The sequence below is a fragment of the Phascolarctos cinereus genome, unplaced genomic scaffold (genome assembly GCF_003287225.1).
Source record: "Phascolarctos cinereus isolate Bilbo 61053 unplaced genomic scaffold, phaCin_HiC Scaffold_726;HRSCAF=1367, whole genome shotgun sequence".
NCBI classification, from domain to species: domain Eukaryota; kingdom Metazoa; phylum Chordata; class Mammalia; order Diprotodontia; family Phascolarctidae; genus Phascolarctos; species Phascolarctos cinereus.
The window spans coordinates 45,248,520-45,261,896 of NW_027556098.1; the positions used below are offsets into that span (position 1 = coordinate 45,248,520).

At 35.5% G+C, this 13,377-nt stretch overlaps 1 protein-coding gene across 6 annotated transcripts in view; it reads left to right on the forward strand.

Moving 5' to 3' along the window:
- JAM2 (junctional adhesion molecule 2) overlaps positions 1-13,377 on the forward strand; it is a 112,725-nt gene that overhangs the window by 69,727 nt on the left and 29,621 nt on the right. For 3 of the 6 annotated variants that reach the window (XM_078146514.1, XM_078146515.1, XM_020996030.2), the window contains exons 7-9: positions 9,657-9,764; positions 11,230-11,245; positions 12,171-12,213. In XM_078146514.1, the coding sequence (XP_078002640.1) occupies positions 9,657-9,764; positions 11,230-11,245; positions 12,171-12,213 (167 nt within the window). The remainder of the gene's footprint in view (positions 1-9,656; positions 9,765-11,229; positions 11,246-12,170; positions 12,214-13,377) is intronic. The other 3 variants (XM_078146516.1, XM_020996031.2, XM_020996032.2) reach the window with 1 other exon arrangement.

The following is a 13,377-nucleotide window of genomic DNA, read 5'->3' on the forward strand; positions in this document are numbered from 1 at the left end:
AAGGATGTCCTCCTGCATGGTGAGGGGAGGGGCCCTAAGTCCCAATATATGATAGATGAAAGCCTACCCAGTCTTCTAACCTTGGGTATCTCAGCTAAGGGCCCTTCTCCCACATGCATTGTAAACAAAGGCTGTCTCAATATTCTGACCTTGGCCACCTTGGGTAGTTATGGCCAAACAAAGGGGTAGGAGATCATCTCTTATTGATACATATATTCAGGGAAAACTAAGATGGAAGGGGTTGGGGGAGTGGTTCAACAAGCCAAGTAGAAAGTTTCCACAGCAAATTAAAATTGTATCACAAATCAGAATTACAAGATGGATTGAGGTTACAAAATGAAATTTAAGAATTGTCAAGGGATCATACAGTAATGCATATTTCCACTACAAAGACAATCCTTTTACTCTTTCTTAATTGATTATCAGATTCCTCTGAGTGGCTGTTTTAAACCTTTTCTTCCCTTCAAGCTTCCCACAATGCTCTGCCCCCCCATCCTCTCAGCTTATCACCTTTTCTATTTATACTCATTAAGTGACCTGATCAAGTCCCAGGGGTTCTGTTTATTCTCTTGCTTGGTGACCTTATCTCTCTATGCAGATGACTCCTAAATCGGGGTGTGTTGGTAGATGTTTAAAAATGTCTCTCTGAAAAAAAATGTACTCACTACACATTTTTAAATGTAATCTGCTGTATTAACATTTTCTCCATCACTTTCTTAAGTCTGGAAAAATCCACAAAACAATAAATCAAGCCCTGAATTGTACTATATTGCTAATTTCTGAAGTGTAAATACTCATACTGAACAATAACAATCAGTTCCAGGCCACTCCTGCTCTTATACATGTATCTAGCCTTAGTCTCTTTCCTGAACTCCAGTTCCATATCATCAATTGCCTGTTGGATATTTTGAATTAGATATCCCATAAGAATTTCAAACTCTATATGCCCAAAACTGAATTCATTCTTTCCCCCCAAACCTACCCCTCTTCTGAACTTCCCTATTGCTGTCACGGGCACCACAATCCCAAGCTGTTTTGTGAAACAATATGCCATTAAAACTGATAAGCTAAATGAAATGAATGAATATTTACAAAAAATATAAATTCTCCAGATTAACAGAACAAGCAAAAAAAATTGAACAAGCTATAAATGAACTCCCAAAGGAAAAAAAAAAGCCCAGTATCAAATGGCCATATAAATAAATTATACCAATGATTCAAGGAATAGTTAATTCTAATACTAATACTAAACTATTGGGGGGGGGGGAAGGTAAAGGAGTCCTACCCAATTCTTTTCATGACACAAATAACCTCTTGATATCTAAACCAGAGAAAGTCCAAACAGAGAAAGAAAACTATAGACCAATTTCCCTAATGAATTTTGATGTGAAAATTTTAAATAAAATATTAGCAAGGAACTATAGTGATATATTTCAAAGATCATACACTATGATAAGAATGGATTTATACAAGACTGCAGTAGTGGTTCAATATTGGGAAAACAATAAACATAATTGACAAAATTAGTAACAACAAAAAAAAGCATCTCCTCATATAAGAATGTAAACAGCTTAATCTTATTTAGTCCTTGGTGATTGCTTTCTCTTATTTACCTTTCTTATTCTTCTCTTGACTTTCATTTTTGTATGTCAAATTTTCTATTCAACTCTGTTCTTCTTGTCAGGAATGCTTGAATGTATTCTATTTCATTAAAGGTCCATTCCCTTCTTCACTTCTCCCCCATTAGGATTGCATTCAGTTTTGCTAAGTAGATTGTTCTTTGCCTAGCTTCTTTGCCTTCTAGAATAACACATTCCAAGCTCTCTGGTTCTTTAAAATTTTTATTGTTGTTGTTCAGTCATTTTCAGTCATGTCCAATACTTCGTGACCTCATTTGGGGTTTTCTTGCCAAAGATACTAGTTTGCCATTTCCTTCTCCAGTTCATTTTACAGATAAGGAAACTGAGACTAACAGGATTAAGTGACTTGCCCAGGGTCACATAGCTAGTAAGTGTCTGAGGCCAGATTTGAACTCAGGAAAAGTCTTCCTCATTCCAGGTCCAGCACTCTATCCACTGTGCCACCTAGTTGCCCTTCAAAATAGCTCTTTAAAGTGGTGGCTGCTAAATCTTGGATGATCTGACTATGGCTCCTCTGTCCTTGAATTCTTCCTTTTGGGCTGCTTGAAGTATTTCTTCCTTGACTAGAACTTCTGAATTTTCCCTATAATATTCCTGAGAATTTATACTTTGGAGTTGTGATTGATGGATTCTTTCAGCTTGTACTTTGCTCTTCAGTTCTAAGATATATCTGAACAGTTTTCTTTTATAATTTCTTGAAATATAGTGTCTCAGATCTTTTTGTTGTTGTTGGCTTTTAGCAGTCCAGTTATTCTTAAATCATCTCTCTTTGATCTGTTTTCCAGGTCAGTTGTTTTTCCTTTGAAATATTTCATATTTGACTTTGTTTTTATTATTTCTTAATGTCACAGAGTCATTAGCTTTCATGTGGCCAATTCTAATTTTTAAGAAGTTACCTTGTTAGGAAAGGGGTTTTTTTTTTACATTTTTCCCCAAATTATTAATTCCTTTTCAATGTTTTTCTTCTTTAGTTCTTGTTTCTTTTCCCAGTTTTTCCTCTACCTTTCATTTGTTCTTTAAAATCAGTGTTAACCTTTTTGAAATTCTTGCTTTAACTCTTGTAGGAATTCTTTTTGGATTTGTGTCCCAGCTGCATTTTTTTAAAGCTTTGTTTGTAGATGTTTTTGAGCCATTCTCTTCTCTGTGTTTGGGCTTTACTGTTTCCATAATAGTTCTTTAAGGTGAAATTTACTCCTCACATATTCCTGAATAAAGCAGGAGAAATTCAGGAAACCATAGTAACTGAATCAACCTTAAATTTATGTTTCATAATCCCAACTGGACACTGATTGCAGCAAAGCAGTCCTTTTACATTTCCCTAATTTATTTACTTTTACTATCCCACTCAACACAACAGCTCCTTCAAACTTTTTCATTCCTCCTCAGACTTCCTATGGTACCCTCCCCCTACTCTTTAAGCTGAGAATCTTGCCTCATATTTCACTGAATAAACTGAGATCATTCAACAAGAGCTTCCTCTTCTCATACATCGCTTAGGTGTCTTCCACTACTATTTCCTTTATCTTTGTCTCACATGAAGACATGGCTCTTCTTGTCAAGACTAACTCTTCTAATGCACAAGTGATTCCATTCTATCCTATCTTCTCTGACAGATTGCCCCCTATATATCTCTACTCTCTCACTAATCTTCAATCTCTTTTTGTTTACTGGCTGTCCATGCCTCTCTCATCCATAAAAAAAAAAAGACTTCCTTTCAACCCTTCTCTTGTGCTAGCTATCATTCTATATCCTGCGCCCTTTTCATGACTAAACTCCTTGAGAAGGTCATCTCCAATCAATATCTTTACTTATCTTTTCTCTCACTCTATTCTTAAATCTCTGTAGTTTCACTTCTGACCTTATTGTTCAACTGAAAATGCTCTCTCCAAAGTTACCAATAATCTTTAAGCACCAACTCTAATAGTCTTTTCTCAATCCTCATTATTCTTAACCTATATGTAGTTTTTAATATAGGTGATCACCTTCTTCTCCTGGATACTTTCTTGTATTTATCTCTAGTATTTATAACTAGTATAATCTAGTATTTATAGGTTTTTGTGACACTCTTCTACTCTGTTTCTCCTTCCCATCTAACTGCTCCTTCCCAGCCGGATCTTTATCCAGTTGATGTACAGTAACTGTGGATCTCTCAAAAAGTATCTCTTCTTGGTCCTCTTTCCCTTCTCCTTCTGTATTATTTTTCTTGGTGTTACTACATCTCCAGTGGATTAAATTGGCATCTCTATGCAGATGATTCTCAGATCTATTTATCCAGCCCTAACATCTCTCCTGACCTTCAGTCTCATATCTTCACTTGTTTATTGGACATTTAGAATGGATGTCCTGTAGATATCTTAAATTTAATTTGTCTAAAATTGAGCTCATAGTCTTTCTTCCCAACCCTCCTCCCTTTCTAACTTTTCCATTGCTGTCAAGGCTACCACCATCCTCCCAATCATTTAGGCTCAAAATCTAGGTGTCATCCTCAACCTATCACTTGCTTTTACACATCTCCCCATTTTCAATTTGTTTGCCTATTGTTTCTTCTATCTCTGTGTCATCTCTCCTATACATCCCCTCATCTCCTCTGACACTGTCAACACCCTGAGCAAGCCTTCATCACTTCATGCTTAGATTATTGCAATAACCTGCTGGTTGTTCACCCTGCCTCTCCCCACTCCAGTCATCCTCCATTTATCTGTCAAACTGATCTTCTTTAAAGTCTGACCATGTCATCTCTATATTCTGTTAATCAGGATCAAATATAGAATCCTCTGTTTAGCTTTTAAAGTCCCTCGTTAACTAGCCCCTTCCGCCCTAACCAGTCTCCCCTCTGTATGTTCTCTGATCTATTGACATTGACCTCCTTGCTGTTATTCCCAGATAACTTTCCATCTCCTGACTTTATACATTTTCATTGGCTGTCTCTCATGACTGAAACTTCCTCCCTCCTCCTCATTGCCTCCTAGCTTTTGTGGCTTTGTAAAGTCCCATCTTCTGCAAGAACTCTTTCCCAGTCCCCCTTAATCTCAGTGTCTTCCCTCTATGGAAAGTTTATCTCCATTTTATCTTGTATGTATCCTTTTTGTACATATTTGTTTGCCTTGTCTCCCCCAATAGTCTGTGAGCTCCTTGAGAACAGGGATTACTTTTTGCCTTTGTTTGGATCCCCAGTGCTTACCACTGTGCCTGGCATTTAATAAGTGTTTAATAAATGCTTCTTGACTTGACTTGCTACTTGTTATATTGTATGAAGTTTTGGTTTAAACCTCATTTCCACCAGACTGCTTTCCAGTTTTCCCAGTAGTTTATATTAGATAATGAATTCTTTGCCAACAGCTGGAGCCTTTGGGTTTATTGAACACTAGGCTACTATTGAATGTTGTGTACCTAATCTATTCCACTGATCGACCTTTTTATTTTTTAACCAGTACCAAATCATTTTGATGATTATTGCTTTGTCATATATTTTTAGATCTGATACTGATATGCCACCTTCTTTCCCACTTTTTTCATTCTTTCTCTTAAGTTAATGAAGAGTGCTACCCATGTCCTGATAGAAAGGTGATAGACTCACAGTACAAAATAAAACACATATTTTTGGACATGGCTAATGTGGGAATTTGTTTAACTATGCATATTTGATTTGAAGATTTTTTTTTCTTTTGGGAGGATAAGGAAAAGAGAGAAAATAAATGCTCAGGTAGGCAACACAGCCTTCTGCTTTCCCTTCCTTAAGGAACCCGTTGACAGCAAAGTTATACGGCTCTTCAAACAGCCTCAGGGTGCCTACCAAGTGGAAGAACCTGGACTGGTGGGTGAGCCTTGTTATGCCCTTAAATGACCAGGAATCCCTGTTAACATAGCCAGAGGCAACCAGGAAGCTGCATGAGGGTTGGTATAGTGCCCAATCCAGTCCTGGAGATCACTTTGTCACCTTTTGGGAGAAACTACCCTAATCCATGTTTCCTCAAGGAGAGGAAAACCCTGATAGATATTGATTCTATTTCATACCACTTTATGGTGTCAAGGTCTTAAAGAGCTTTTAAAGGACCTTCCACCATGTAGATGTTTTGGAGATTTTGCTGGACAACCCCCTTGGATTGGCAATACTAAGGAGGAAAAGAAAAAAATACATATGTAGCAGGTTCCTTAAATAAGTTATCATGAAGAAAATAAAAGGAAGAAAAGAACAAAAATGAAAAGAACAAAAGCCAGAAATCCTAGGTTTTTCCTGCCCTCCTCTCCCTGAGTCTCAGATCTCTGCAGTCTGGTCATGGGGTAGGTAATGCCAAATTTTTGCAATTTACAGTGAGCCTCCTGATATAATGAGCCAGAGCAGCACCAAAACATTAAGGCTAGAACACAGATGATGCTTCCAGCATAGTCAACAATTCATCATCTTGTATCAAGATTATCTGTGGTAATATGACTAAGACAGGGGAACCTGCAGCCTCAAGGCTACATGTTGCCTTCTAGTCCACAAGTGAGGCCCTTTGACTGAATCCAAACTTCACAGAACAAAGCCCCTGAGTAAAAGGATTTGTTCTGTAAAACTTAGACTCAGTCAAAAGGCCCCACCCAAGGACCTAGAAGGCCACATATGGCTTCAAAGCTTTAGGTTCTTTGGACTAAGAGGTCATAAGACTCTTGCATGCAAGCTGTCCTGGGATCTAAGTTGATTCCAAGGCTCTTCCAGTACCACCACTTACTCAGTATTCCCTGGCCCACCCAACTAAAACCTCTTTTCCCCCAAGAGTCCTATGAAGGGATAATACCAAATCTTTACCATATGTTTAGGATGCCCTGGATTAATTCTTGAGCTGTCATTACTTCTCTGTATCAGGCCATCACAAAGAATTCTGTCAGAGACACATGGCAGAGGAAGATAAGATAACCTTTATTTGTCTAGTAAGACACTATGAATTTGAGCATATGTTTCAAGGGGGTTTTATTTTTAATTTCTTTTTCTTTTTTAAATTTTATTTTGAACTTAAGAAATAAAACAAGCATTTTCATAACATAGTAGAATAGAAAAAAAAAGACGATTGCATATGAAACTGCAAATCTTTCATGTGCAACTTGCTATTCCTTTCAAATATGTAATCAAGTTATTATGTAACTTTCTTTTTCCCCCTTTTTTCTTCCGTTCCCCCCACCCTAGCAATAGGTACCATTAGACACAACTATATATATGTGTGTGTGTGTATATACACATATATGTAAAATCATTCTATGCACAATTCTATTTATCAGTTCTTTCTCTGGATGCAGATAGTGTCTTCCTTCATAGGTCCTTTGTGGTTAATTTGGATATTTATAATAGTCAAAATGACTTCATTGCTCAAAGTTGTTCTTAAAACAATAATGCTGTTACTGTATATAATATTCTCTTGGTTCTGCTCATTTCATTCTTCTTTTTCTTATTTTTAATCATTCATGGAGAAAGTGGTAAGTAATATGGTCTATTTACAGTTGCAGACCTACTGAAATGATCTTATTGTGTTTGGAGAGACATTAAAAAAACATGAGAAAAATACTAAGGATATTGATTTAGTCTAATGTATTTCATCAATAAGCAGCATTATTGCAGAGTATTGGTTAAAAATTTGAATCACATAATGTCTCAGAGGTAATTGTTGACCCTGAAAGATAGAAGTACTTACTACTTGCACACATTGAAGGCATTATCATGAACTGAAGACATTTCTGGAATTTGGTTCATTTGTAAAAATTTGTCATGATTACAAAGTTTTTCTATAATCTCATCCATGTATATCTTATTAGAAGGAATCATATTACCAGTTTAAACTGAAAATAAAGGAATAGTATCTAGGAGAAGGAAGATTATAGATGTATACACAATATTCTGAGCCTTAATCATTAGTCCTCAATGAGGTGTAAATGGGTCTGCAATTACTAGGAGCCAAGAGATATTATCAAACTTATCAGTGATTTATAAGTGGGCCTATCCACACCTTCCATAGGAAGTCCCAAATAAAGGTTCAAAGTGATGTTATTAATGGGGATGTTTGCACCTTATCAAGTTAATCTGGCTCCATTGATCAACTCAGGGAGGAACTGATGGTGAGACAGATGATGTAATTTGCCCAACATCATACAGGGATCTAATGACAGGCAGGACTAGAAGTCTCTTAACCTACAGTCCACTGCTGTTTCCATTACAATCAGCAGCATAACTTGAATATAATGTCTTTATTCGTTGTCTCAGAGTATATTCTCTTATGTACATCAAATAAGATAATGAGCGTAGAGTATTTTGTAAAATGCAAAGCACTATATAAATACGAGCAATGATCATGACGTACTTGTAATAGCTCTGAAGCAGAGAGACAGACAGGATTGTGATATAGTGGGAAGAGGGCTGACTGTGAAGAAAAATACTCATTCCAGTTTCTGCTTCTGACACTTATTAGTGGGGTGACCCTGGGCAAGTCAATTAACCTCAATGAACTTCAATTTCTTCATTTGTAGAAAGATCATATTGTATTTGAGTGAAAAATGTTGTTGTTCAGTCATATCCAACTATTCATGACCCAATGGATCAACTGTCCAGGGTTTGTTTTTTTTTTTGGCAAAGATGCTGGAGTGGTTTGTCATTTCCCTCTCCGGTTCTATTCAGGCAGAGGTTAAAGGACTTGCCCAGGGTCACACAGCTAGTAAGTGTTTGAGGTCAGATTTGAACTCTGGTCTTTCTTACTCCAGGCCCAGTATTCTACCCATTGCATCATCTAGCTCCCTCTCCCCTTACCCCTATCATAAAATATAAGCTGTTAATATTTTCAAATGTTTACTGGAGCGAGTGGACACTGCAGTGAAAAAAATAGGAATGGGAACAGGAAACCTGAGATTTTTAGTTCTCTCTTCAGATTTGAATTGAATTTGGCTAAATTACTGAAACTTTTGGGAGATAAGATTAATCAATCAGTCACTAAGTATTTATTAACTTTTTCTATGTTTTAGAAACATTTAGAAATATTGTGCTAAGATCTAGGGATACTGAGAAAGAGGGGAAAAAAGCCCAGTCCCTGGCTTGAGTCCTCATTCTGCAGTTGTTGTTTTTTTCTTGCTTTATTTTGTTTTTCAAACAGCCACCTAGTGGAAGGCAATATGGCAAAATATAGAGACAGTTTCAAAGCCAGGAAGACCTGGATTCCAGTCTCATCTCTGATACATACTGGCTATGTAACCCCTAAGCAAATCAATTTCTCAGTTCCTTAGGCTCTAAGACTACAAGGTCCAGAGAAAGTGATATTGATAGAATTTCCTCACCTGAAAATTCCCTATACCAATTAAATCAAAGGTCTTGTCCCTATTCCTACCTTACAGATAGATAAGATTATTAAGAAGGGGTAGGTAATATATTTAAAACTAAATATGGCCTATTTAATATTTCTATATTCCATTGAACAATTTATATCAACAAATACATTTCAAATGTATGTAAAAAGCAGTAGGAAATTCTATAAGTATTTCCTCCAAATCATTTATTTAATATTGACATAAGTTTTCACTACAAATATTAGAAAACATGTCATGGGGACAGCTAGGTGGCGCAGTAGATAGAGCACTGGCTCTAGAGTCAGGAGGACCCAAGTTCAAATCTGGTCTCAGACCAGACACTTGACACTTACTAGCTGTGTGACCCTAGGCAAGTCACTTAACCCCAACTGCCTCGCCAAAAAAGAAAAAGAAAACATCATGATTTTAGAAAGTGGGGATTTAAGAAATTTTTCCAATTGAAATGCAGGTGAATTATCTTAAGCTAATAGGTATTACAGCCAAGTCAAATGGAAAATATCCTAGATTTTAATCCTCATCACAATTTTTATTGGTTAAAACCCATTAAACCATTTTTTCTATAACATTTCTCAAATAATTTTGGAGCCAATCTATAGAAATGAAAAATTTGAGCAGAAATAGTTTCACATTCATGACTTGGTATATATCATCTATTTTATTTTGAATTTCTCTGTATTTTATTTTTCATTCTAGATGACCTAAATATAACTGGTATCTTAGGAGCTGTAATAACTGTGGCCTTATTGATTTTATTTTGTGGCCTTGGAGCTTGCTATGCTCAGAAGAAAGGTTACTTTGCAAGTAAGTAAAAGTTTCCTATAATTACACATCTAAATGAGATGCTGTTTCTTCTACAAAATCATTATAGCATCTGTGTACTGCCTATTTATCTTCTTTAATAGAAGATGTCATTGGGGCAACATGGGTATACCATGGAGCAACTAGGCAAATAATGATGAGAGAAACATTAGCTAGAGATAAGTTTGAAGATATAGATTTGTGTTTGGGTGACTTGATGTTATATATTTAAGAGAATGTTATTTTGAGGATAAGAATTGTTTTGTGGACATAAAAATCCATTTCTGGTCAAAATACCTTATTAGGAGGTATTTAGTATTGTATTTTTAAAAGCAATTGGGAAAAAAAGTTTACATAAAAGCAATTGGCACAATAGTAGAAGAAAATTAGTCAACATCAAAAGACACTAAAAAGTTGCTTTGTTGTACTAAAGTAACTCTGAAACTGTGGCAATTTTTCTTTAACTTTGGAGCCATGGAGCTTCAAATACCTGTTAGGTAGCAAATAATTTTCAGGGAATTGGAGTGCATAAAATACAAAATGTGCTTACCTATGTGAGCTTACTTACTCTGGAAGATGGTATGAAATTTAAACTAAATGCATCTAGAAACCTGGTACAACATGACTGGTACCACCATTACCTCCTAATTATATAGCATCCTTTAAGATTGTTTATGAGGAAAATTAGTTTTGCAGAGTTTCAGGAAGTCTTTTGGAATTGATATTTGCGAGATACACTACTGAATTTCTTTCTTTCTGAATAGAGGTGTCATGGATATTTTGGAGGTTTGCAGGGTAATTGCTATTGTACAATGAACTTTTGCTTTCTGGGAATTAAGGCTTTAAGAATGTTTTAAACAGAAAATAAACCTAAATTTAAATGAACTCTGATCAAGATTATAACATACTGAGGTGTGCAAAGGAATATTATTCCAAGTGAATGTTATTAAGGAGACACACCATAATTAAACTGATTTATAAAGTATTCAAAAGTGTACCAATATAGGCTAATGAAAGTGATCTGACTCCACCTGCTGGATATCAGTGAAAGTACATATCAAAAAATTGGTGTTTCAATGGTACATTTGTCTTTTGTAGTATTTAGCCCTGAGTCAGAGGACACCAGTCTTGAAATTCCTAAGGGAAATAAGAAAGATGGGACAGTGATTCACATAAAGCCTACCAGGATTAATAACTAACTAAGTTCATTGGAAAGCTGACATACTTATGAAATCATTCATTGTTTGCAGTGAGCAAGAGCTCATTTTCCAACTGTTAAAGTGTTTCTTCAAGGATATCCATTTTCTTAATATTCCATCTTGAAAATAAAATGCCAGGAGTTGAAGAGGATAAGAAGGTACACTGTATTTCAAAGGAGACTTTACAAGAAGTCACATTTTGTTTCCTAGTAATCTGTATCATTCTGTATTTTCAATTGCATTAATGATGTACACTTATTCTTTTGTAGAAGAAAACTCCTTTCAGTAAGTATGAGTCTTTTAAGTTTGGGGCTTTCTGTTTCCTAACAAATCATTTTCCGAGTATTAGGTATAAAAGTATGAAATGTGGTTATTTATATAAGGTTACTTCCCTTGGGAGTTAGCATAAAAATTAGACTAACAGTTTCTAACTTAGATGCTTAATGTTTACAATGTTGGTGCAATCTTGCCTAAGTTCTACCTCCTCATAACTTTATGTGGTCAGTCAGTGAGACCTATAGACACAGCCAACAGACAGCTTGTTGTTTGACATTAAATCATTCAACAAGCATTTACTAATTATCTATCATTTATAAGATACTGACATGGACTGGGGATATAAAGACAAAACAAAAAAACTATACCCATCTGCAAGGAATTGATATTCTATTACAATATGTGTATATTTTGATAACTTTGTTTTTTTAAATCTTCAGTGCAGAGTGTTTTATCCCAATTACTATATTGTATTTAACTAAGTTTTAAATGATATTATATTGAACATATATTCCAACTATTTTGACATGAAATTTGGCCTCTGGATCCAGAAACAAGCATTTTTATATAAATTTCATTTTTGTGAAATGGTGAAAAATTAAATTAATGAATACACACACATACTTTTTTTAAAGTATCCATTGTTTCATAATATAAAGCACTTGGGTATCAATAATACTGGCTTAGGTGTTCAGTGTTTGTATATAAAATTGCCACACATATTGATGTTTCATTGTATGCCACCATCTAAAGAAATGACATTAAATTAAAATCAAGACTGATTTTTTTTTCTGTTTAACTGAGATAACTTGGACATAACAATTAACCTCTATTAACCAAGAAATGATGTGTGCTTCAGTACGCTAGTTTAAAACTTCAGAATCAAGAAGTTATAATCTAATTAATAATGTGCCTTCCATGTTTCCCTAAATAGGAAGAACAATTCAGACTCTAAAGCTGCTAAAATGAGTGAATGTGTAAGTACTTTTTCAAATATGTTTTTAGATAGAAATATTTTAAGGAGATGGAGAGGGCTTATAAAAGATTTAAATAATTATTTTTCTCCCATTAACTCTACCAAATACCAATTGCCCATTTTCCTTTTTTCCTAAGATAAAGGCTTATTTTTTCTGAATGTAAAATAATCTTTAATAATATATCAATTACATAGTTTTGCAGAGCACAGAAAATTGAACAAACCATTTGATGTAATTTCTGCATATGCTTCCAGTATAAGATAAGACAAAAGAGTAATTAATTCTCTATGCTATGTGGAATACGCTGAATTATTGTTCTCCAATTCCAAAGAGAACTGAGAGGAAATGGATTCAAGTTGCCAAGTGCTAAGTTTTATAGAATTATAAAGTCACAGAATCAGAAGTGACTTCAAAGACCACCTCATTCAACCTGTACTCTCTATAACATTGCTTCCAGCTTTCATATCATGACTTCCAGTGATGGTAAATGTATTACCTTACCACATAACTTATTCTACTTTTGGATAGTTCTAATAGCTCAGGAGTGTTGTTTTGTTGGGTTCTTTTCTTGTCACAGAACCTTAGAGTCTGAAGGGAATAGAGAAGCCATCCAACCCATACCTAATAGAATTCTCTTGACAGTATACCTAACAAGTGGTCACTCAACCCTCCAGAAACTTTAATGGCTCCTTACAACCTCTAGGATAATTTTTAAACTTGTTACTTTGGCAGTTATAGCATTTGCAAGCTGGCCCCAGTGTATCTATCCCCAGGTTGGTTGCATACATAGATAGTGTGTCCCAGCAAAATAAGCCTGTTTTTCCACTTCTATATTGAAAGGACATTCCAATTTCCATCTCAGTGCCTCAGTACGGGGGGTTCCTTCAATACCCCAGAATGCTCTTCTTCCTCACCTCTGTCTCTTGGAAACCATAGGACCATTCAAAACTCATCTTCTGATTCCCCCAATTGTTAGTTTTTTCCTCTACCTGAAATTTTTTTTTTACCTTTTTGTATATATCTTGTATACGTGTGGTATCAGCAACTGACAATTGATCATTCAGCCTCACCTACGGTGAAGGGAAACTCAATACCTCCCCAGAAGCAGCATATTCCACTTTTGGATGAGTGTTAGGCAGTTTTTCCTGTACATTAAGCCTAAAT